The sequence below is a fragment of the Myxocyprinus asiaticus genome, chromosome 31 (assembly GCF_019703515.2).
Source record: "Myxocyprinus asiaticus isolate MX2 ecotype Aquarium Trade chromosome 31, UBuf_Myxa_2, whole genome shotgun sequence".
In the NCBI taxonomy this organism is placed as follows: domain Eukaryota; kingdom Metazoa; phylum Chordata; class Actinopteri; order Cypriniformes; family Catostomidae; genus Myxocyprinus; species Myxocyprinus asiaticus.
Window position 1 is genome coordinate 5,848,675 of NC_059374.1, and position 24,983 is coordinate 5,873,657.

Genomic DNA, 24,983 nt, shown 5'->3' on the forward strand with positions numbered 1-24,983 from the left:
TTTAAGGCATCATTGGTGAATTGATCTGTCGCCTGAAATATGATGAATTTTGATAATATATCACTAGAGTGAAATACGTACCTGATAAAACATAATTAAGTGGCCAGAATGTACATGGTGTTTTAGTGGAAGAAAGATGTTTCTGCAAAAATATCTTTCTTGTACATTTTGTCAGATAGGGGCTTACTGTTTAAGACTGAAAACCCCTGCATTAGATAATAATGTAATTGTAAAAATTATGAAATCATACAGTGCATCCAGAAAGTATTCACAGCGCTTCACTTTTTCCACATTTTGTTATGTTACAGCCTTATTCCAAAATGGATTAAATTCATTATTTTCCTCAATTCTACACACAATACCCCATAATGACAACTTGAAATAAGTTTGTTTGAAATCTTTGCAAATTTATTTAAAAAAAAAAAAAAAAAAAAAGAAAAAAATCACATGTACATAAGTATTCACAGCCTTTGCTCAATACTTTGTTGAAGCACCTTTGGCACCAATTACAGCCTCAAGTCTTTTTGAGTATGATGCTACAAGCTTGGCACACCTATTTTTGGGCAGTATCTCCCATTCTTCTTTGCAGGACCTCTCAAGCTCCATCAGGTTGGATGGGGAGCGTCGGTGCACAGCCATTTTCAGATCTTTCCAGAGATGTTCAATCGGGTTCAAGTCTGGTCTCTGGCTGGGCCACTCAAGGACATTCACAGAGTTGTCCCGGAGCCACTCCTTTGTTATCTTGGCTGTGTGCTTAGGATCGTTGTCCTGTTGGAAGATGAACCGTCGCCCCAGTCTGAGGTCCAGAGCGCTCCGGAGCAGGTTTTCATCAAGGATGCCTCTGTACTGTACATTGCTGCATACATCTTTCCCTCGATCCTGACTAGTCTCCCAGTTCCTGCTGCTGAAAAACATCCCCACAGCATGATGCTGCCACCACCATGCTTCACTGTAGGGATGGTATTGGCCAGGTGATGAGCGGTGCCTGGTTTCCTCCAGACATGACGCTTGCCATTCAGGCCAAAGAGTTCAATCTTTATTTCTCATGGTATGAGAGTCCTTCAGGTGCCTTTTGGCAAACTCCAGGCGGGCTGTCACGTGCCTTTTACTGAGGAGTGGCTTCCGTCTGGCCACTCTACCATACAGGCCTGATTGGTGAAGTGCTGCAGAGATGGTTGTTCTTCTGGAAGGTTCTCCTCTCTCCACAGTGAAACGCTGCAGCTCTGTCAGAGTGACCATCGGGTTCTTGGTCACCTCCCTGACTAAGGCCCTTCTCCCCCGATCGCTCAGTTTGGCCAGGGGGCCAGCTCTTGGAAGAGTCCTGGTGGTTCCAAACTTCTTCCATTTACGGATGATGGAGGCCACTGTGCTCTTTGGGACCTTCAATGCTGCAGAAATTTTTCTGTACCCTTCCCCAGATCTGTGCCTCAATACAATCCTGTCTCGGAGGTCTACAGACAATTCCTTGGACTTCATGGCTTGGTTTGTGCTCTGACATGCACTGTTAATTGTGTACCTTATATAGACAGGTGTGTGCCTTTCCAAATCATGTCCAATCAACTGAATTTACCACAGGTGGACTCCAATCAAGTTGTAGAAACATCTCAAGGATGATCAGTGGAAACAGGATGCACCTGAGCTCAATTTTGAGTGTCATGGCAAAGGCTGTGAATACTTATGTACATGTGATTTTTTTTTTCGTTTTCTATTTGTAATAAATTTGCAAAGATTTCAAACAAACTTCTTTCACGTTGTCATTATGGGGTATTGTTTGTAGAATGTTGAGGAAAATAATGAATTTAATACATTTTGGAATAAGGCTGTAACATAACAAAATGTGGAAAAAGTGAAGTGCTGTGAATACTTTCCGGATGCACTGTATATCACATTGAATGCACAAATTACTGGATTGGCAGTCTTTAAAGCTACAATTTCAGCTCATCCTTGGAGCAATTCCAGTCACAACGCTTTACAGACCTCACAAAGTCAAATATTAGTTGTGTTTTTCCTCTAACTCCCTCTCTATCTCAAAGAATGAGCTCGATTTTCTGGTTGAACTTGATTTATTTTTGATTTTCTGTAAGCAGTTAGTAAAACAAGTATATCCCCCTAAATTATTTGGACACTAAAGTCAGCCTTAAACCATATTTCAGTTATGACAACTCTTGGAATAAATTAAGGATGGTAGGTTTGTTAAATGTCATTCCAAAATCAGAAGAAAAAAAAAATTAATCTTTGTATTCCACAGTAAAGACAACCAGCAGATTGGACAGGATAATTGTGAGTAAAATCAAGAGAAACAGTCTAGACACAAGTTGTATTACCAGATACAACTTCACAATGGAAGTTGACCATTTGAAACTGACTGCAGACCATTTGAAACAGCATCAATGAGTATGGGTACAGAGGGAGAGTAATGTGGTGAAAATCATTGTTTAGCTTAAAGAATATGAAAACCAGGGTGAAATTCGCAAAAAAAAAAAAAAAAAAAACATGCACAGAAAGAGAGAAGCTTTTGGAGAAATGCCTTATTTTCAGTTGAGTCCAAATTTAACATGCATTAAATTTTTTCACAAACTGTGGGGAGAAAAATCGTACCAAGAATTTCACTACATGTCGTACTGTGTATGGTTATGTATGTGACCAATAAAACTTGAAACGTGAAACTTGACGGTATTCAATCTTGATAATTATGTATTTCCTCTGAAAAGGCTAAATCTATTTAAAAATAATGAAGGCACGTTTCCCCAGTTTTTCACTAAATGAATACAAGGGACAATTAGATCTAAACACTTTCATTGATATGCACTTTTATATTTATATTTTACATACAATAATACATAGTAGCCTAATAAAAAGCATTTATCTTCATATTTTTACTTAAACATTTTTTTTGTAAATTAACAATGTGTGTAAAAATGAATTTTTGGAACTCATTAGAACATTGCATAATACTCATCTGGGACTGTGGGACCCAGTCAAGTTTATTATTCTAATTTAATACTGAATTATCAACATTGATTTGAGGATTAGATTTGTTTTATATACAAGTAATATCATTTTCGTATTTTTTACTTCACATTCACCTGGGGCTTTTATTTTGAAACTGAAAGTGCGGCGGTAGTGTGTGACAGCTTACAATGTTCCGCATATGTAATGTTTAGATGCACATAAATCTGGGAAAGGGGCTCTAAACACCAGCAAGCGAGAGAGCGCTTGCCATCTTGGAAAAATCGCACAGACAGCACAAAATAAATTGCTGCCTCATTTCGTTGACCTAAAACATAACTTCTGAATATATTTCTTCCATGAACTTTGGAACTTTGGCAAATAAGCAACTAGTTGTTTTCTGGTGTGGGCCGTTTGACACAAGACCCTCATGATTCCAGTCCATGCTGCTGATACAGTAAATTCTGAGGAGATGTTTGTGTAGTTACAGCTGAATGTATCGACAAAGGAACATTTATAGCACATTTTATTAATGTCAGCAAATGCTGCATTATGCTGTGTTGTTGTGAATTTGACAAATTAATGTTTTAACTGTGATGTTTTTATTTTGAGCATGAGTAACTTATTGTCAAGTGTCATCACATGCAGGCTAACACTTATGGTATACACATTATATTATATAAGTGCAAAATGCAGTCATATTAAAGCGAGTGAGTCCCTCACTGACATGCAGTGTTGGGTTACAGGGTCGCGCTCTCCCCAAATCAAATCAAATCAAATCAAATCACTTTATTGTCACACAGCCATATACACAAGTGCAATGGTGTGTGAAATTCTTGGGTGCAGTTCCGATCAACATAGTAGTCGTGACAGTGATGAGACATATACCAATTTACAATAACATCAAATTAACACAACACAATTTAAACATCTGTTATACACATAATTACACTCAACAATATACAAATAATAACATACACTGTACAGTATACAATACGCTGTTTTTGTTTTTGTTTTTTTGTTTTTGTGTTTTTTTTGTTTTTTACTATATAGATACACATTATTCAATAAAAATTAAAAATTAAAATATATAAAAAAAAAAAAATAAAAAAAAAAGTATATATATATATAGAATGTACAGTATTGTACTGTATTGACATTCAGGCTGTCGGTTGATAGTCAGTTGTTAAGAGAGACATAATATAATAATAATATAATTTATGACAGTCCGGTGTGAGATATAAGAGTAAGAGTAATAAAGTGCAGTGCTGATGTATATTGATCATGAGAGATCAAGAGTTCAGAAGTCTGATTGCTTGGGGGAAGAAGCTATCATGGAGTCGGCTGGTGCGGGTCCTGATGCTGCGATACCGCCTACCTGATGGTAGCAGTGAGAACAGCCCATGGCTCGGGTGGCTGGAGTCTCTGATGATCCTCCGAGCTTTTTTCACACACCGCCTTGTATATATTTCCTGGAGGGAGGGAAGCTCACCTCCGATGATGTGTTTGGCAGTTCGCACCACCCTTTGCAGTGCTTTGCGGTTGTGGGCGGTGCTATTGCCGTACCAGGCGGAGATACAGCCAGTCAGGATGCTCTCCACAGTGCAGGTGTAGAACCGTGTGAGGATGTGGCGGTTCATTCCAAACTTCCTCAGCCGTCTCAGGAAGAAAAGGCGCTGATGAGCCTTCTTCACAACGATTTCAGTGTGGACGGACCATGTGAGTTCCTCAGTGATGTGGACACCCAGGAACTTGAAGCTGCTGACTCTCTCCACTGGTGCTCCATTGATGGTGATGGGACTGTGTTCTCTGTCTTTTCTTCTGAAGTCCACCACAAGCTCCTTTGTCTTACTGACATTGAGGGAGAGGTTGTGCTCCTGACACCAGTGTGTCAGAGTGTGCACCTCCTCTCTGTAGGCTGTTTCATCATTGTCAGTGATCAGACCTACCACCGTCGTGTCATCAGCAAACTTAATGATGGCACTGGAGCTATGTGTTGCCACACAGTCATGTGTGTACAAGGAATACAGTAGTGGGCTGAGAACACAGTGTTGAGGATCAGTGATGAGGAGATGTTGCTGCCTATTCTAACCACCTGGCATCTGCTTGACAGGAAGTCCAGGATCCAGCTGCACAGCGAGCTGTTTAAGCCCAGAGCCCGGAGTTTCTCATCTAGCTTGGAGGGCACTATGGTGTTGAATGCTGAGCTGTAGTCTACAAACAACATTCTCATATAAGTGTTCTTTTTTTCCAGGTGGGAGAGAGCAGTGTGTATTGTAGATGCAATGGCATCATCAGTGGAGCGGTTGTTGCGGTAAGCAAATTGCAGCGGGTCAAGATTGAGTGGCAAGACAGAGCAGATGTAATCTCTGATTAGTCTCTCAAAGCATTTGCTGATGATGGGGGTCAGAGCAACAGGACGCCAGTCATTAAAACAAGTTATTTTTGATTGTTTTGGAACAGGCACAATGGTGGATGTTTTAAAGCATGTGGGGACTACAGACAAAGAGAGGGAAAGGTTGAAAATGTCCATAAAAACACCAGCCAGCTGGTTCGCGCACGCTCTGATGACGCGGCCCGGAATGCCGTCTGGGCCTGCGGCTTTGCGGATATTCACCCGTCGGAAGGATCGGGTTACATCCGCTATAGAGACGGAGAGTGAACTGACCTCTGTAGCTTCAGCCACGAGAGCTCTCTCCGCGAGGGTGGTGTTATTTCCCTCGAAACGAGCATAAAAAGTATTTAGCTCATCCGGTAGAGAGGCAGCGGTGTTCATGGCGGAGTTTTTATTCCCTTTAAAGTCCGTGATGATGTTAATTCCCTGCCACATGCTTCTAGAGTTGGTAGTGTTAAACTGTCCTTCAATCTTGTCCCTGTACTGGCGTTTTGCTGTTTTGATAGTTTTTCGGAGGGCATAACTGGCTTGTTTATGCTCCTCCACGTTCCCGGAATTAAAAGCGGAGGTCCGCACATTAAGTGCCGCGCGAACATCGCTATTGATCCATGGCTTCTGATTCGGATAGATTCGTACAGTTCTGGTCGGAATCACTTCCTCTACGCACGTTCTGATGAAACACATTACCCTATCAGCGTAAAGCTCGATGTCGTCATCAGAGGCTGACCGGAACATCTCCCAGACCGTGTGATCAAAACAGTCTTGTAGCATAGAGTCTGATTGGTCCGACCAGCACTGGATCGTTCTGAGGGTGGGTGTTTCCTGTTTCAGTTTCTGCCTGTAAGCAGGCAGAAGCAGAATGGAAGAGTGGTCCGATTTGCCAAATGGTGGGCGGGGGAGGGATTTGTAGCCATCCCGGAACGGAGAGTAGCAATGATCCAAAACCCGGTCCCCTCGTGTGTTGAAACTAATGTGCTGGTGATATTTTGGTGCAACTGATTTTAAACTGGCTTTATTAAAGTCCCCGGTCACAATGAGCGCGGCCTCAGGGTGCGCGGTTTCCTGCTCACTTATTCTCCCATACAGTTCCTTGAGTGCCCGGTCTGTGTCGGCTTGTGGGGGGATGTACACAGCAGTGATAATGACCGCTGTGAATTCCCTCGGTAGCCAGAATGGTCGACACAGAAGCATAAGAAATTCCAGATCAGGAGAACAGAAAGACTTGATGGAATGTACGTTCCTCTGATCACACCAGGATTTGTTGATCATAAAACATACACCACCTCCTCTAGCTTTACCTGAGAGGTCTTTCGCTCTGTCCGCTCGGTGCATGGAGAACCCCGCGGGTTCGATGGCTGAGTCTGGAATCTCCACAGACATCCAAGTTTCTGTTAGGCAGATAATGCAGCAGTCCCTCGTCTCTCGTTGGAAAGAGATCCGCGCTTTCAGCTCGCAGAGCTTGTTATCCAGAGACTGAACATTTGCCAGTAGAATAGTGGGTAGCGGGGGTCGATTTGCACGGCGTCTTACTCCGATGAGAACGGCGGCTCTGTTTCCCCTTTTCCTCCTGCGTTTCCGCGGCCGTGCTGCCCAGACAAAGGGCTCCGCTTGCGTGTTTGTAAACAGCGGGTCGGCATTGAGGAATGTGAAGTCCGGTTTTCGGTGTGAGATTGCTGAACCAATGTCCAAAAGTGTTTGTCTGTCGTAGACAATAAGGCAGACAACATCCAAGACAAAAAACATAAGAATTGTAAACAAAACAAACAAAACATTGCTATGTTGTGTCAGAGCTCGCAACGCAGCAGCCATACTCGGCGCCATCTTGAGTCCAGCTCTGCATGGAGACCTGCAGGTGCGCTGGTTATAATACTGAAAAGCTAACTAAGCTTTTTGTTTACAGATAACAAATAATAAACTTGTTAAGATGAATGAACACCTTTGATGATAAATAACTGAGAAATCAGTCGAGTCTATAAGCATTACAAGTATTACGTACTTATTTCCATGGAAAAATGTCTAAAGGTAAAATCTTTAAACAAGTTAAACATTAACACTATCTAAAATGCATTTAAAATAGTGATGAATATTACTCATGCACAGCAGGACCAGATAAAGAAAAACAGATGTTTCCTTAACAAATAAACAAGAAGCCAGGAGACCTTTGCAAACCAAAACTTTTACATGCGCTAATGTAGACAGACTGCATGTCGAAGCAGGGAATTTTGTAGAAGGATTTCTTGTCCTGTGGCTCTCTCTGGTGGACAAAATTGGTACAATATCCTGAATCTATAATTCTCATAGTTGAATAAACTAATAATTTTGATGTGTTGCTGACAAAAGAAATAGGTGAAATTTAGCATGTGTCATCAGACTTTTCTGGTGTTTATTATCAAAATAATCAAATTTGACAGAAAATATCCCATGGATGCTGTGCACACAGCTATTAAGGTGTGACATTTCAACTGCTTTGAGCACAGTTGCAGTAATAGGATTTTCTTAAGTTATAGCATCCCCTAGCATAAAAAAAATTAATGAAACTCGGCATGTTACCTCTGAGTGTTCTCTTCTCCATGTGTACAAAGTTTTTTTAAGTTTGAAAATGGCACTCACAAGATACAGGCTAATTAGTCATTAAAGGCCATACCCCAAAACGTATTTGCTTATATCTTCGGAATGTTTTGACATATCAAAATTCCATTAACAATTTTTTTGTCAGAAGAGTTTGTAGATGATGTATACTAAGTTTGGTGTGAACTGGACAAATGGCCTGGGACGAGTTCGAAAAAGTAGGTTTTTCAAATAAATACTTCGTGTAGACACCCTGCTTGTGTATAGAAAGTTTTATAACAGTCGGCCATTCCCAATACAAGTTAATAGGTGCTGAAATTTGATTGGCTGCTGGCAGCCATATTTGTTGATTTTTCTAATTGATTTTTTTAAGAATATATTATCACTTGAATCAAAGAAGATGCATATTTAAATTGAACTTTGTCGCTCAAATGGCTGCTAAGTAATGACAGTTTTTTTTTTTTTGTAGCGCCCCCTAGTGGCAGAATTGTATGAAACTTAATGTACAACTTCAAAATGTTCTGTTGACTATATATACCAAGTTTGGTTACGTTTGGAGTTTGCTAAACTAAAGTAAAATCATGTTCAACCGAAAGAATTGTTTCGCTAATATCTTCGGAACGATTTGACATATCAAAATTCTTTGTCAGGAGGGTCTGTACATGATGTTTACCAAATTTCCTGCCAATCAGACAAACGGTCTAGGAGGAGTTCGAAAAAGTATGTTTTTCAAAAAAGTCAAAATGGCGGAAATATTTTATAGCCGGAAATGAAATCGGAGATATATGTTTTGTTGGGCTTGGCTCAAGGAAGAGGAAAAAATAATTTTGTTTCTGAGACAAAACATAAAAGTGCTTATTATAGCACCACCTAGAGTCGGATGGGTGTGTGTGTGTATGCGCCTCAGTAGCAGTCGGGATTTGGGACCATCCTGCCAAGTTAGATGTCTCTAGGACTGTCTTTGCTGCCCATTCGCTGTTAGGGCAGAAAAAAATAATAATAAGTAAATCCTAATGGATAAAATAGGGTTCCAGCACCTTCGGTGCTTAGCCGCTAAATATCTTATATGCTGCTTCTCAGGTGAATGCATCTTTTTTTTAAAGGATTTTTAGATATTTTAAAATATTTGTATTTTTAATATTATATTCAGCATTATCATATTACATTTTTTTTCTTCTGCAGTATAGCTGCTAAAGTAAATGTACATTGTTTTAGAGGAGTTATAGATATTTATATTGGAAAACAAGCCAAAACAAAAACAAATCTTTGTTGCAGTGTAAAATGGGCGAAGACTACCCTCTCATCTTTTTGTTCACTTAAATCCACACAAAAAAACAAACACTGTTATTAATAAAGCAGCATATTGCCAATTTTCTTCACGATAAGAAATGCACAGTGAGGGGGGCCTGGGTAGCTCAGCGAGTAAAGACGCTGACTACCACCCCTGGAGTTTGCGGTTCAAATCCAGGGCATGCTGAGTGACTCCAGCCAGATCACCTAAGCAACCAAACTGTCCCAGTTGCTAGGGATGGTAGAGTCACATGGGGTAACCTTCTCGTGGTCGCTATAGTGTGGTTCACTCTCGGTGGGGCACGTGGAGTTGCGCGTGGATGCCACGGTGGATGGCGTCAAGCCTCCACATGTGCTATGTCTCCACGGTAACACGCTCAACAAGCCACGTGATAAGATGCGCAGGTTGACAGTCTCAGACGTGGAGGCAACTGAGATTTGTCCTCTGCCACCCAGATTGAGGCGAGTCACTAACGCCACCACGAGGATTTAGAGTGCATTGGGAATTGGGAATTCCAAATTGGGGAGAAAAAGGGGAGAAAAAAAAGAAAAAGGAATGCACAGTGGCACATATATTATGATTCGATAAGTCACGAGCTATCATGTTATAATCTAGCTGCAGCAAGCGTGTGCACTCGAGGGATGAGTGTGCTTCAGCTGGGTGCAATTTCAAGGAGGAGGCTCAAGACGCAGAGTAGCAGGAAGTTCAGGGGGCGGTGCCGCAGGAGGAGGAGCGGGCGGAGCTGCAGGAGGAGGAGCGGGCGGAGCCGCAGGAGGAGGAGTGGGCGGAGCCGTAGGAGGAAGAGCGGGTGGAGCGGGAAGCGGAAGGGCCTCCGTCAAGGGGGTCTCCAGAACCATCGGAGCTAGGAGCAGAGGGGCCTCAGTCGAGGGGGTCTCTGGAACCACCGGAGCTAAGAGCAGAGGGGCCTCTGCTGAAGGGGTCTCCAGAACCACCAGAGCTAGGAGCAGAGGGGCCTCAGTCGAGGGGGTCTCCGGAACCACTGGAGCTAGGAGCAGAGGGGACTCCATAGAGGGGGTCTCCGGAACCACCGGAGTAGAGAGCAGAAGGTCAGGCCTTATGATTTCAGTGATGAAATCCTGAAGAGACTGGCAGTCACAGTCCAAAGGGACCAGCTTCCTCATAGGATCATTGAGTCCTAACCAGAGCATGGTTCTGAGGGATCTCTTATGCCAGTTCAGTTGAGCGACCAGTTTCCAAAAAATGGAGCAGTACTCCGCTGCAGGAGTGAACCCTTGGGAGAGTTTCTCAATAGTTTCTTCTGGATCCATATTGTAGGTTGGTTCTTCTGTCAGCGTTGTGTAGGGAAGAGGCGAGAGAGTGAGGATCCAAACGCAGAACTTTTAATCATAAACAAACAGAAGTAAATACAACTATGAAGGAATCATATGAAGAAGACGGTAACACAAACATGACAGCAGTATGCTTGGCTATCAAAGTACTACATACAAACAAGAACCGACAAGGAACAAGAGAAACACGAGGACTAAATATACACAAGGACTGATAGGTTAAACGAGACACAGCTAAAAACAATGAGGAAGGGAAACAGAAAACCAGACATGTCAAAGATGGCAATAATACATTTCAAAATAAGAGTCAAAGGAGAAAACACAATAATAATGTGACAGAGAGTGCTTCTGTATTGACTTATTATTATTATTATTATTTTATATAATTCCCTCATACTTTGCAATCTATATCACCTGAAGCTGTTTGTAAAGTTTAGAGTGCATCTGGACTGGGAGCTGTGTTTTTATCCTCTCCTCAATCAGGCGTGAGATGCAGTGCTGCTCTTGTGCACCATCATTAGTGTTTTATATGATCTCATGTTACATTAAATGAGATCAAATGACTATTCGACAATGACAATTTTTGTCAACTATTTTTTATTGTCGACATTGTCGATAAAATCGACTATTTGTTTTAGCCCTGCTGTCAAGCAGAGGTGGAAACATCAAGGTCTGGGGCTGTTTCTCTTACAATGGTGTCGTTGAGCTTGTTTTCACTGATGAAATTGTAAATTTCATTTACAAAGATTTGTGGAGGCAAACTTGCAGAAATCAGTGAAAAAAGTATTTAAGAAATATAGAATTAAAAAATAAAAAATAAAATACTTTTCAGAAAAGAAAATTAAGGTCCTACTAAGGTCCTGCCCTTTCAGAACCCTACAGAACATCGGTCTTCACTTAAAACCTGACAAGCTTATGTTTGTTAAATGTTTTGCTTAAAGAGTTCTCATGCCATCTTTCTTTAAAATAAATGCCATTTGGTTTCATATTTTGTTCTTAAATGAAATGGAATTAATATATTTTTGAGCACAGCCTAAGTGTCCAAATACTTTTTAGGGCTACTGTACAATCCCACTGAGCAGATCTGGACAGATGATGCTGGGGAGGAGGAGGGTTTCAGAGAAAAAAAAAAACTCTTGTGGCTCGCTGCAGTGAAAACCGTTTATCTGCAAACAACTGAGCAATTTAAATGTTAGGCAAAGAGAGATTATGCTAGTTGATTGACTAACAGATGTTCAAAGGACCTATCAGCTTACGCCATCAAAAGTTTCATGACTGAACTTCAATCATAACTATTGTCGAATTAGTTTTTCAAAAATCTAATAAAAACAAAACAAGTGCCATTTATTTTAAAGATAGCACAAGCTTACCCATCAAGCCAAACATTTCGCTGTAAGAACTTAATAATATTTAAATAATAAAATATTACATCTCATTCAAAACTAAGACAAAAATGTATTTGGACACTTTCAGGAATATGTCCATAGATAATGTGATAAACTACAACTGTGCTTACTCTGCTAGGACACCTGTATGAACCTGAGGAAAACTGACTTCATATATCTACAAAAATTCGATTTAGGACCAGTTGGTTTAAAGCTACAAAATGGCAAAAAAAAAAAAAAAAAAAACTCTGACAGTTCTGAGAAAAGCTCTAGCATCATTTGAGTTTGATATTTTGTTATCTAATAAATAATTTTTGGGAACACTGTATAGTGAAATTAATTGAAAAGCATATTCTTTTATTTGTAATATGTAAATGGACAGTGTTGTGTACCTCTTTGCAGTCCAGGTTTAAATTTTGGTCTCCAACTTCAAGCTTCAAGACTTCCACCTGGTAGTACCACTCTTCTAGGACTGGGGTGTACCACACTGAACCCTGGTACAGAGTTGGTTCAATCCCTCCCATGATCTGAAACAGCACAACAAAATCAATTTGTAAAATTATTCAAGCATATCAACTTTATTTTCTATACAGTAAGAAAATCCCAATCCCTATTGTACAAACATTCACCAGATCTGAACCCATAAAATAAAATAATAAAGCATGAAAATTAATTAAAGTAAATAAAATACAAAATCTGAACCCATTTCAGATATGGGCAAATATATTTAAAAGCGGATTAAGTATATTGCTCGTAGAGGTCAAGCGATATTTTGTTTTTGCAAATTAATTGGTGCTGATAGCTACTTTTGGAACAGATCGTTTTTTTTCTTCTCCTGGGCAGAATTGGAGGGTTCTGTTGTATGACTCGCAGCATCTAGAGGTGAAATATAAATAATCACTGACACTTATGGTGATTTGTTGTGTTTAAATCTTCATTGACAATGTTGTATTCAACCAATTGTCTTATTTTCTTTCACAGAACAACCTACTCAACAGACATTAGTCTGGCTTCAAAAAAGAACAAACAACAGAGACTGCCCTCTTGTCAGTAGCTGAAACCCTGTGACTGTTGAGAGCTAATTCCAAATCATCTGTCTTCATTTTCCTTAACCAGACTACTGCTTTTAACACAGTGAACAACCAGATCCTCTTGTCCACCATCTCCGACCTGGGCATCACAGAAAATGTGCTTGGATGTTTTAAGTCATACCTCACTGGCAAATCCTTCAAGGTCTCCTGGCGAGGAGAGGTGTCTAAGGCACACCAGATTGACACTGGAGTTCCTCAGGGATCAGTGCTTGGACCCCTCCTATTCTCAATCTACGCAACATCACTTGGATTGATCAATAAGGCACATGGCTTATCCTACCATTGCTACGCAGATGGGAAGCAGCTCTACCTGTTGTTTCAGTCTGATGACCCCACCGTCTCAGCTAGTATATCTCTGCCTGCCTTTCAGAAATCTCAGCCTGAAAGAAGGAACACCACCTTCAGCTCAACCTTGCTAAGACAGAACTCCTTTTGATCCCAGCCAACCCATCTGTTGACCTCAACCTCACCATTCATCTTGGTTTTACTACATGTGGCGGGGTGAGCTACAGTGGGTATAGAGTCAGGCCTCTTAAAAGGGGAAAATAAAGTGTATAAAGGGGAATTAGTGTCCAAAAAAAGAGGAGTCCTTGCAGTGCATTGGGGTTATGTTATGACAGGATAGTGACAAGAGAGTAAGGTCAAGGTAAAAAGGGCATGGTACAGCGTCCGAATGTGCTCCCCTCTTAGGTCCAGGGCACGAGGGGCGGCGGCTTTCACTGAGCGGCTCGGCTTCCCTGGATGGGCACATGGTGGGTGAGGGGGATGGAGGCCATGATGCATGCTTCAATCCTCAGCGAGATATCTAACTTATGCTGAGAATTTTCGAGGAGCGGGTCGAAGACACATATAATTTGTGCCAAAACCCTACCTGCTCCATTTCTGGACGTGTGAGGACGCCAGCGTGCATGCACAGGGGACTAGTTCAGCCTCTCGAGGAGAGACTCCCTCTGCATTTAAAGGCAGCAGTGATGAGGCTGTATTAACATTAGGTGATCATCATTATTCTCTGCCAAACGGGGATAGTCCCTCTTCTCTCCTGCCCTCTCCAGTTGTGGGCCTGGCTGAAGAACAGCCCTCTGAAGAAGCAGGGCGATGATGATCAAAGGAAGGGGTGTGCCGTTCTGTCACTTACATTAATGCCAACCAGGACATCCCAGAACCTGGGAGTGGTGGTTGATGACCAGCTTATTTTCACAGCCCACATCTCATCGACTGCCCGGTATTGCAGGTTCGCACTATACAACATCAGGAAAATCAGACCTTTCCTGTCTGAAAATGCTGCGCAGCTCCTGGTCCAAGCTCTAGTCATTTCAAAACTGGACTGGACTACTGCAACGCTCTGATGTCTGGCCTCCCAGCTAGCACAATTAAGCCACTGCAGATGGTCCAGAATATAGCAACGTGTCTGGTCTTCAATCAACCAAAGAGGGCTCACGTCATCCCCCTCTTGATTTCACTCCACTGCATACCTGTAGCTGTCAGTATTAAATTCAAGGCTTTGATTCTGGCCTTCAGGACAGCAAATGGAATAGCACCCTCTTCAACTTACTCCTCCATGTCACTACTTGTTCTCTGCGGCCAATGAATGAGCGGCGCCTGGTGGTCCCATCGTAACGAGGCACAAAGTCCATTTCACGATCATTCACTTTATCTGTTCCTCTGTGTTGGAATGAGTTTCCAACCTCCACCCAATATGCTGAAACCATCTCAACATTAAGGAAACAGCTGAAAACACATCTCTTCTGTGAGCACTTAACTAGTCCATACTAATGGCACTTACTATAATTATTTAATTAAAAACATTATATATATATATATATATATATATATATATATATATATATATAAACTTTCCTTGTCTGTCTCCTTCTGCTGCGCTAGCTTCTATACTACTCTAGATACTATGCGATACTGTAGATATTGTTGACTTTTGTATGACAAATATCTTATGTTCCTCATTTGTAAGTCAGTTTGGATAAAAGCATCTGCTAAATGACTAAATGTTCAATAAAATGACAATATTCATCCACATTTACAGTATATCCTCACGTTAATGCCTATTTTGTTATTTTGATTAGATAATCATAGTGTTCTAATTTGAAGCAAGGACATGCACAGTATACAGAAATGTGCCCTCTCAGCACATACATCACGTCTCCAACTTCATATCTGGTAAAGTCATCATATGAATGTAAAAGTACTGGTGAATCTATAGGATATAAATACAAAGACTTTCTAAATTCTACCACTGTTTATGGATTAGTGCATTATTAATATGAGGTTGTAGAAAAGACACTGAATGAACGTAATTGAACATTTATTTATATAACCATCACTGATTGTTGATTCAAGTTGTTTTTGATAGATGGTATCCCTAAAGAAAAGAAGAAAAAAAAACCTAGCCGATTAAACAGTTATCGACCTCTTCCACCACCTTAGTTATCGTATAGACAAAATGCAATATCAGTTGACCTCAAATTCTGTGTGCTTTTCAAACATGCTATCCAACGTAAAGAAAAAAAATCGGAATATTGGATGAAGCAAAAAGACTGAAAACACATCCTTAGACAATCTAAAAATATTGACTGAGAACTGGCGCTTTGACTTCTGTTAATATCGTCCAATTAAGAGGCTAGTCAAATATTTCAGAAAGACTTTGGACGTGGTTCAATGTTAGACACAGGACACACCCGTCCTCACTGCGTCTCCATCTGCTCTGCTCAGCAGGATACACTGCGTCTCCTTTTCCAGTGCTACCGTATTGCTAACAGAATGTGCCAGGAGTGGCGTGCACTCTTTAGCTTAATTAGCTTCTCACTAATGACACATGCTGCCCTATAGTACGTGTGAGAAGCACTGTGCTATTATGATTGTTGAGTAGTGCAGAGATGCTCAATCTGTCCTTGAGAGCTTTTAACTGATTTACGGATGGGAAGCCTGACTGTGATACCTACAGCACCAACTCATACAGTATGGATTAAATACATTTTCTTCACTTATCATAAATGGTCAGCCAAGGAAGGTCACTGTTTAGACATGATATTTACTTCTCCAGTGACCACTTGTGATCAGGGTATCTGATTTTATATATTTAATATATAGCGCAAGAGTCTGGTTCTGGAAGAAAAACTTCCCATTAATTTTGAGTTTAAATTGATTAACGATAGCTTATAAACTTTAAAAACAGTCCTACCCTGAGCTCCGAGGTTGATAATCAATGGTATATGCTTCTGCGGAAGCCATCAGTCCCGTTTTTTAAATTTGTGTTTGAAACTTCAAATTGTTTTTAATAGCAGATTTCCTGGTGAAAAACTACACTATCCATGATTCTAAGGGGGAAAATCCACCAATAAGGGAGTCACGGCATACAAACGGCGACAAACTAGGCCAGCAATGACCAGCCACATTAATGACACACTGCTAATGATGCAATTGAATCGGTCTCCCTACAATCTCAAACTACTTATACACTGATTAGCCAAAACATAATGACCGCCTGCCTAATATGCTGTTGGTCCTCTGCGTGCCGCCAAAACAGCGATGACCCGCCGGCCCACCTGAAGATGTCCTATGGTATCTGGCACAAAGACATTAGCAGCAGATCCTTCAAGTCCTGTATGTTGCGAGGTGGAGCCGTCATGGATCGGACTTGTTGGTCCAGCACATCCCACAGATGCTTAGGATCTGAGGAATTTGGAGGCCAGGACAACAACTTGAACTCTTCATTTTGTTTCTAAAACCATTCCCAAATAATGTCTGCAGTGTGGCAGGGCGCATTATCCTGCTGAAAGAGGCCACTGTCATCAGGGAATACCATTGCCATGATGTGGTGTATCTGTTCTGCCATGATGTTTAGGTAGGTGGCATATTCCTCTCGTAACCATCATTAAAATTGTCTGTGAATTGTGCCACAGTAGACCTTCTGTCGGTTCCGACCAGAGGGGACAGCCTTCGTTTCTCTCGTGCATCGATGAGCCTTGGGTGCCCAACACCATGTCGTTTATGGTTTGTCTCTCCTCGGACCACTGTCGGTAGGTACTCACCACTGCTGACTGGGAGCACCCCATAAGCCTTGTCGTTTCAGAGATGCTCTGACCCAGTCGTCTGACCATAACAATTTGGCCCTTGTCAAAGTCGCTCAGGTCTTTACTCCTGCACATCTCTCCTGCATTCAACACGTTAACTATGAGGACTGATTGTTTGCATACCATCTAATCTACCCAGACCTTGACATGTGGTGTTGTTAGGAGATGATCAGCTACTGAAAATGCTTCTAGAACCAGGACAGGAGAAAGTACCGGGCACTGTTGTTCTCTTTTGACAAAGTCTGGTCCACTCTGCTTCTTATTCTGGCATGGAACCACCAACGTAAACTGCTAAAAATCATTTCTACCTCCGTATTTATGCCATGTTTTCCAGTAAAAATATCTAAACATCCAAAAACAATATACATTAACATGCAAAATGACAAGATATTAAGGGGCAAATTCACTAAACATTTGCACCACTTTTATACGTGGTATTTCAGCACAAAAACCCGCCTCTTATTCACTAACAACCCGCAATCTAGTTAAAGCAGGTGTAATCAGTGCTGAAATAGCACTGCTTCTTGAGAATTTAAATCACTGTCATTCTTTCCCATGCAAACACGCCTCCTTTCTATGTAAATTTGGCTTGTTATAGATTGCACTTTATTCTCAAATTTCTATTTTTACTTGCCCAGCACAATTAAAATCGTGCTATTAACACCTAAGCAAAGCAAGCGGTAAACGTCCTGGTTACTTGCGTAACCTCCATTCCCTGATGGAGGGAACAAGATGTTGTGTCGATGTAGTGACACTACGGGTCACTCTTGGGAGCCCGAAACACCTCTGGTCTTTGATAAAAGGCCAATGAAAATTGGCGAGTGGTATTTGCATGCCACTCCCCTGGACATATGGGTATAAAAGGAGCTGGTATGCAACCACTCATTCAGGTTTTATCCTGAGGAGCCAAGACAAGGTCCGGCCATTTCAGCGGGTAGTTCAGCGTTGTGGCAGGAGGGACACAACATCTCGTTCCCTCCATCAGGGAACAGAAGTTACGCAAGTAACCAGGACATTCCCTATCTGTCACTCACTCGACGTTGTGTCGATGTAGTGACACTAAGGGTCCCTATACAAAACGCCGCAACTGGCTGAACTGTGTTACGTGAACTGGCGATGTGTGACGGGCAAATGACTGTGTGCCTCGTAGCCAGTGCACCAGGCTGACACGTAACCTCCCCCAACATAGTTATGAGTGTCGAACGGCCCTTTGGGGACAAGTCGACTACCCAAAAGATAGAGACAGGCTAACCCAGTTGTGGCCTCTTTTCCCCTTTTTTTTTTCCACTCCCTAAAAAACAAGGGGGATTATCCACTGGGCTGCCAGGTCTAGTTGGGGGGTGTCCCTCCCAACGGGAGGACACTGCGGAGACCACACCTCGCCCAAAGAGAGGGGGGGATATTTAAGTGGAAAAATAAGTCACATGATCTTGCCGACCATGTGGAGAGTCTCATGGTAGATCCTACCCAACGGGGGAGGAGTTACTACAAACATGGAGACTGTGGCAGAGGGGGCTCTGCCCAAGGAAGACACAGTTTGCCAACAGGGAAACGAATTAGCGGAAGATATACATCACATGGGGTTACAGGGAACCACCACATGCGGAGCACCTACCCCAGAACAGGGCTCTTAGTTAGCACGTGTACTGGGCCAGCAGCGAGTCTCTCCGAAAACTCGACTGCCACAGGGCTCGGAGGAAGTCAACCAGGGAACATAGTTTGTGAACACTACTGGGAATTAATGTGCACGTCTTCAGCTCAGAGGAGGTGAAAGGCACTATGTGCAAGTGATACACCCGGCCGGCTATCCCGCGCTTATCCGCTTGTATTGCATGCCACTACCTGGGATGAAACCGGTTCCACCCGGAGGTTGTAGAACCTTGCAAAGGTGTTTGGTGTTGCCCAGCCCACTGCTCTGCAAATATCTGTTAGAGAGGCACCCCTGACCAGGGCCCAGGAGGCCGCTACACCCCTGGTAGAATGGGCTCATAGCCCTACCAGGGGCAGCATGTCCTGGGCGTGATATGCTATAGCTATGGCGTCAATGAGCCAGTGGGCGATCCTCTGCTTGAAGACATCGCTTCCTTTCCGCTGTGCACCAAAGCAGACAAAGAGCTGCTCAGAGATCCTAAAGCTCTGTGTGCGATCCAAATAGATGCGTAAAGTGCGCACCGGACACAGCAACGACAGGGCTGGGTCTGCCTCCTCCTGGGGCAGCGCTCGCAGGTTCACCACCTGGTCCCTAAAAGGGGTCGTGGGAACCTTGGGCACATAGCCCGGTCGGGGTCTCAAGATCACGTGAGAGTAGCCCGGACCGAACTCCAGGCACGTTTCGCTGACAGAGAACGCTTGCATGTCTCCTACCCTCTTGATGAAAGTGAGCACAGTCAGGAGAGCAGTCTTCAAGGAGAGTGCCTTAAGCTCAGCTGACTAAAAAGGCTCAAAGGGGGCTCTCTGTAGACCCTGAAGAACTTCAGAGAGGTCCCATGAGGGAACGAGGCGCGGTCTGGAGGGGTTCAGCCTCCTGGCGCCCCTCAGGAACCTGATGATCAGGTTGTGCTTAAGGACTTACCGTCCACTGTTTCGTGATGTGCAGCTATAGCAGCAACGTACACCTTCAAGGTGGAAGGGGACAGCCTCCCTTCCAACCTCTCCTGAAGGAAGGAAAGCACAGATCCAACTGCGCATCTCTCGGGTCTTCCCGTCGGGAAGAACACCACTTAGCGAACAGACGCCACTTAAAGGCATACAGGTGCCTCATAGAGGGGGCCCTAGCCTGAGTGATCGTGTCTATCACCACGGGTGGTAGACCGCTTAGGTCTTCCATGTCCCGTCCAGGGGCCAGACATGAAGATTCCAGAGGTCTGGTCGTGGGTGCCAGATGGTGCCCCGTCCCTGAGAAAGAAGGTCCTTCCTCAGGGGAGTTCGCCGGGGGGGCTGTCGCGAGGAGTGTGAGGTCCGAGAACCACATTTGGATGGGCCAGTAGGGTGCTACCAGGACGACCTGCTCCTCATCCTCCCTGACCTTGCACAGAGTCGCTGACAGAGAATGCTTGCAGGTCTCGCTGGGAGAGCCCAGCTGAGGCATCTGCATCTGACTGGACAAGCCCGCTCTCTGATGCTGCGCTCGAGAGCTCATCAGCTTCGCGGGCTCCGAACAAGAGGTCGAACTAGCCATGAGACGAGCCGGCGGATGTCATCCGGAAGCCCGATTGGGGCAGACGAGCGTGATGGGGAATGGTAGGTCCACGGGGGGATACCTGGCGGACGCGATCCCATTGGAGTCCCCAAATCGCCCCCAGTGCTAGCCGCGCTGGCCTCAAAACCGTAGGTAGAAGGACCGAGGCGGGGAGCCGCTGGGGTTGGTCATGTTCTCGCAGTGAGAACATGAACCATTCACGAACACTGCCTCCGTGTGGGTCGCGCCCAGACACAAAAGATAGCGATCGTGACCGTCTGAAGTTGAGAGGTAACGACCGCATCAGGAATAACACACAATCGGAAAGTCATCTTTAAAAAGACGCGTCTTTAAAAAGACATTCCGTGTGTGCCGCTCTTTTAGAGAAATATACTCTTTCAGAAAAATATACTCTCTTTTTTCTGCCGAAGCGCCCAGGGGTGTTCTCTGTAGTGCACCAGTGCAGAGGAGGGAGAAGCCGCTGAAATGCGCCATCAGATCCAGCAGAGGTGAATGAACAGTCGTGAGAATTCAGCTCAATGAGCATGACCGTTTGGCTCCGAAGAGAAAATCTGAATGAGTGGTTGCATACCAGCTCCTTTTATACCCCTATGTCCGGGGGAGTGGCATGCAAATATCACTCGCCAATTTTCACTGGCCTTTTATCAAAGACCAGAGATGTTTCAGGCTCCCAAGAGTGACCCCTAGTGTCACTACATCGACACAACGTTGAGTGAGTGACAGATAGGGAACTGTATTTTATTTACAAAAGATGTGTGTATATTTTCTATCCAAACCATTGTATGGGCAAAATTTGCTATGTAGGCGGACAGTCAGTGCTGTCATTTACACTACAAATTATGATGTAGCTATCTTAATCCTTCACTACCTCCAAATATGGTTTGAGTGACTGAATCACAATGCATTTCAAAGATGAATTGGACCCTGTTAAGCTCAGTGTCATTGTTTATTGCATTTTACTTTTTTGGATTGTAGCGGGTATATTTTTGAAGGTCTACTTGGGGTTGGGAACACACCAGACTGCCACCTGCTGCATCAGTTGGGGTGCTAGCAGAGACTCCTGAACCACACATCTGCAATGAGAACATATCTGGTATACCGGTCTGCCGCACAACAGAGTTGAAGAAGGGCTCCACAGATGGGTCAGGCTGAAAGGAGGAAAAGACAAAAAATATCTGATTTAAGGAAACTGAACAATTCATTTAAATTTCAATCATCTGAATCATTTTGGCATTTTGCAATAATCTGCAAATTTTGAACTTGTGTGTAATTTACCATCTGACTAAACATTTAATACCAATTGATTAAACAAACAACCCTTAAAAAATGCAGTACAATGGCCAGAAATAAACTGTCAGAAAATAAATGCAGATGAAAGTGACAAAAATCAAAAAAATCAAATGCAGGGAAAATATTGCCCATTACTAGAAAACAAAAGGTAATTTATGAAACTGGGTGGTACCATGGTACAGTGATGGTATCAGATGCATCTGATTATACCATGGTAATTTGATCATTTGACCAATTTCCACATTCATCTACTATCTTTACATGAAACAACAAGATAATTCAAAGAATGCTGTCTGCTGTGGTACATGTGGTAGTAGCAACATAGTACTTTTTGGAACCTTTTGTAAGTGAAAAACAAACAAAAAATGAAAAAAATAAAAAAAAATAAAACAAAATGGAGAATTATTAAACAATTTAAATCCAAAGTAAGTCTTTCAAAATGTTTTTGTTTGAATTATTTACTTCCATGAATTATTGGCACTTTATGAACAAACAAATATGCCAAATCTACATGTTCTATACAATTGTGTAGACTTTCAAGAGTATGTTATGGAGTGCACCACTATCAAACCTAAAACACCACTGATGTTTGAGTAGACGAGCCACACCTTTGTGACACAAAACTTTAACATCCTAGCTGAGATAAATCAGACAGTTACACCCAGCTTTAAGTAAACACACCTTTCCTAAATAAACCTACTCTGTTACACACAACCATCTTACTTACTCGAGCCAGGAGAGGGTATGCAAGGCCCAGAATGCCTTGCCAATTGATCCCGGGTAGGAAGAATCCTTCCGAGGCGAGAATTGCGGCAATGCTGATGGTGATGCTACCACTGGGTCCTTGAGGAATGGTGATGTAGTCAGTTCCCAGTTCCCCCTCCCATTCTCCCTGCGTGTATTTCACTGCAACGGCCCGCCTGGTGCTTTGATATGTACTGGAACTGAGAAAACCAAGATAACATTGATTCATCACTAATGAACTGCTTTCAAATATCACTTAATGATATGCATAAAAAGACTGGAATGTAATAAATGTAACACAAAAGAGAGTAATGTGTGATGTTTTTTTCGTTTGTGATTTAACGTCATGCCAGCTTCCATGGCTTTTTTCATGATGAAAAACAGATTAATATGTGCCAAAGGTACAGTGACTAAAAACCTATATAAAGTTTTTAAAATAAATTTTTGAGAACCATGAATCTGGTCTGACTTTGTTAAAAGTGTGATCTTAGGGGGCCTGGGTAGCTCAGCGAGTATTGACGCTGACTACCACCCCTGGAGTCGCGAGTTTGAATCCAGGGTGTGCTGAGTGACTCCAGCCAGGTCTCCTAAGCAACCAAATTGGCCCGGTTGCTAGGGAGGGTAGAGTCACATGGGGTAACCTCCTCGGGGTCACGATTAAGTGGTTCTTGCTCTCAATGGGGCGCGTGGTAAGTTGTGCGTGGATCGCGGAGGGTTGCATGAGCCTCCACATGCTGTGAGTCTCCGCGGTGTCATGCACAGCAAGCCATGTGATAAGATGCGCGGATTGACGGTCTCAGAAGCGGAGGCAATTGAGACTTGTCCTCCGCCACCCGGATTGAGGTGAGTAACCGCACCACCACGAGGACCTGGTAAGTAGTGGGAATTGGGCATTCCAAAATTGGGGAGAAAAGGAAAAAAATAAAATAAAAATGTAATCTTACAGTGCTGTGTTATAGAATTGTGTGATGTAGGGATGTGCTGCTGCAGCTACAGCAAAGTTGCTGCTTCCAGTATCGACCAGGATGTTCAGCTGCAAAGACATAAAACACTTGCGTCACTACCTGAATTAACACGTTACCCTCACAACACCATGGTTTGTGGCTTGTTTGTAAATCATCTAAGAGAAATAACAGTGCCAGTTTAGAGAAATATTATGGGTCAAACTTTTTAAGCTCTGTTAAATATTACAGAAAATAATTTCAATTCAACCCTCAGTTTCTAGAAACAAAAATCAAATTTAAAATAATGTACTTACAATGGAATTCTATGGGGCAATTGTACTGTAAGGTTTGAAAGAAGATATGAAGCTTGAATTATTGTAAATTATTCAATAAATCTGTGTATTATTTGAGCTTAATCATCCTTATGAAATGAGACTACTTTTCTAGGCAGATTAAATTCTTGTTATGGGTTACTGTCGACATTTCTGTGGGTGTTGTTTACTGCATGTAAAAAGTGCTCTCTCCCAGGTATCCTGGCACATACCATTCAAAAGTGACCGGGTTTAATGGATTTACATGACCATAATATGAGCTGGATTGGATATAATTTGCACAGACAAGGTTAGTAAGCAGTTCTATCACTTCTCATGCTAACATGTAGAATGTCACATTAATCATCCACACTGGAGAAAATTTTATTTTAAACGACAGAAAATAATATTTACATTGCGATATTTAAAGTTACTGATTTTAACACCAATCCTGGCTTTTATAACATCTTTATACAGGCACCTTAATATCAATTATGTATAAGACAGAAATCATTAAGACGTTAGCTGCAAACAACAGAAGTGCTTTAAGCCTTAATGGTAAACCTACATGGAGATAACAATATATATTTGCAATATAAAGACAAAAAACATCAACAGATAAATAAATTATTATACTTAATTACAAGGCTTGATTTCTATGGCAAGCCGATTTAGCTTTTAATGCTCCAAGCATTACTTTTTGTAACTGCATTTTTACTAGTAATATTAATTAGAGAGCTCTACGACAGATTTTCTACTAGTAAGAATTCCAATTATAGAGCTCTATAATTGCATATTTACTAGTAAAAACTCCAGTTAAAGTGATCTACAACTAATTTTTTTCTAGTAAGAATGCAATTGCAGAGCTCTAGTAACTTGAATTACAGAGCTTGCATTTTTAATAGTAAGAATTCCAATTAAAGAGCTCTGCAATATGATTCTTACTAGTAAAAATCAATTACAGAGCTCTATGACTGTATTCTTATGGTTATACTCATTTCCCTTTCTAAATAGGTAGGCTGCATTTTAAAATAAAGGCCATGTGTGTTGTGGTTATATATTTATTTAGCAAACAAATGAATTGCATTCACATAGTTTCAGAATTACCTAATATCGAGATGACAAATCATATATCCTTTGTTATTGAAGGATAATATTTAATCACTATATTAATTCACCCCTGTATACTCTTGAAAAAAGAAAACAAACCAAGTAACACTGGCTATAATATAATGTAATCAATGAAATATGATAATAAAATGTATTATAATAGTATGTTATTATAAAATGTATTTTTAAAAGAAAAGCTTTCTTAAAAGGTGCACTCTTTTTTCCTGATTATTTTTTTTTTACTTCAAAATAAATTAATAGTAATTTTGAAACATATGTATAAAATCATGACCAATCACATGAAATGA

At 42.0% G+C, this 24,983-nt stretch overlaps 1 protein-coding gene across 3 annotated transcripts in view; it reads right to left on the reverse strand.

Moving 5' to 3' along the window:
• The window catches only part of LOC127422271 (beta-secretase 2-like), a 56,191-nt gene that overhangs the window by 19,458 nt on the left and 11,750 nt on the right, over positions 1 to 24,983 (reverse strand). For all 3 annotated transcript variants that reach the window (XR_007894148.1, XM_051665673.1, XM_051665671.1), the window contains exons 2-5: positions 23,255 to 23,343; positions 22,294 to 22,510; positions 21,293 to 21,424; positions 12,291 to 12,425 (exon numbers count right to left, since the gene is read on the reverse strand). Coding sequence is in view for 2 of the 3 variants with exons in the window: in XM_051665673.1 (XP_051521633.1) it covers positions 12,291 to 12,425; positions 21,293 to 21,424; positions 22,294 to 22,510; positions 23,255 to 23,343 (573 nt within the window). In the remaining variant the exon portion in view is untranslated. The remainder of the gene's footprint in view (positions 1 to 12,290; positions 12,426 to 21,292; positions 21,425 to 22,293; positions 22,511 to 23,254; positions 23,344 to 24,983) is intronic.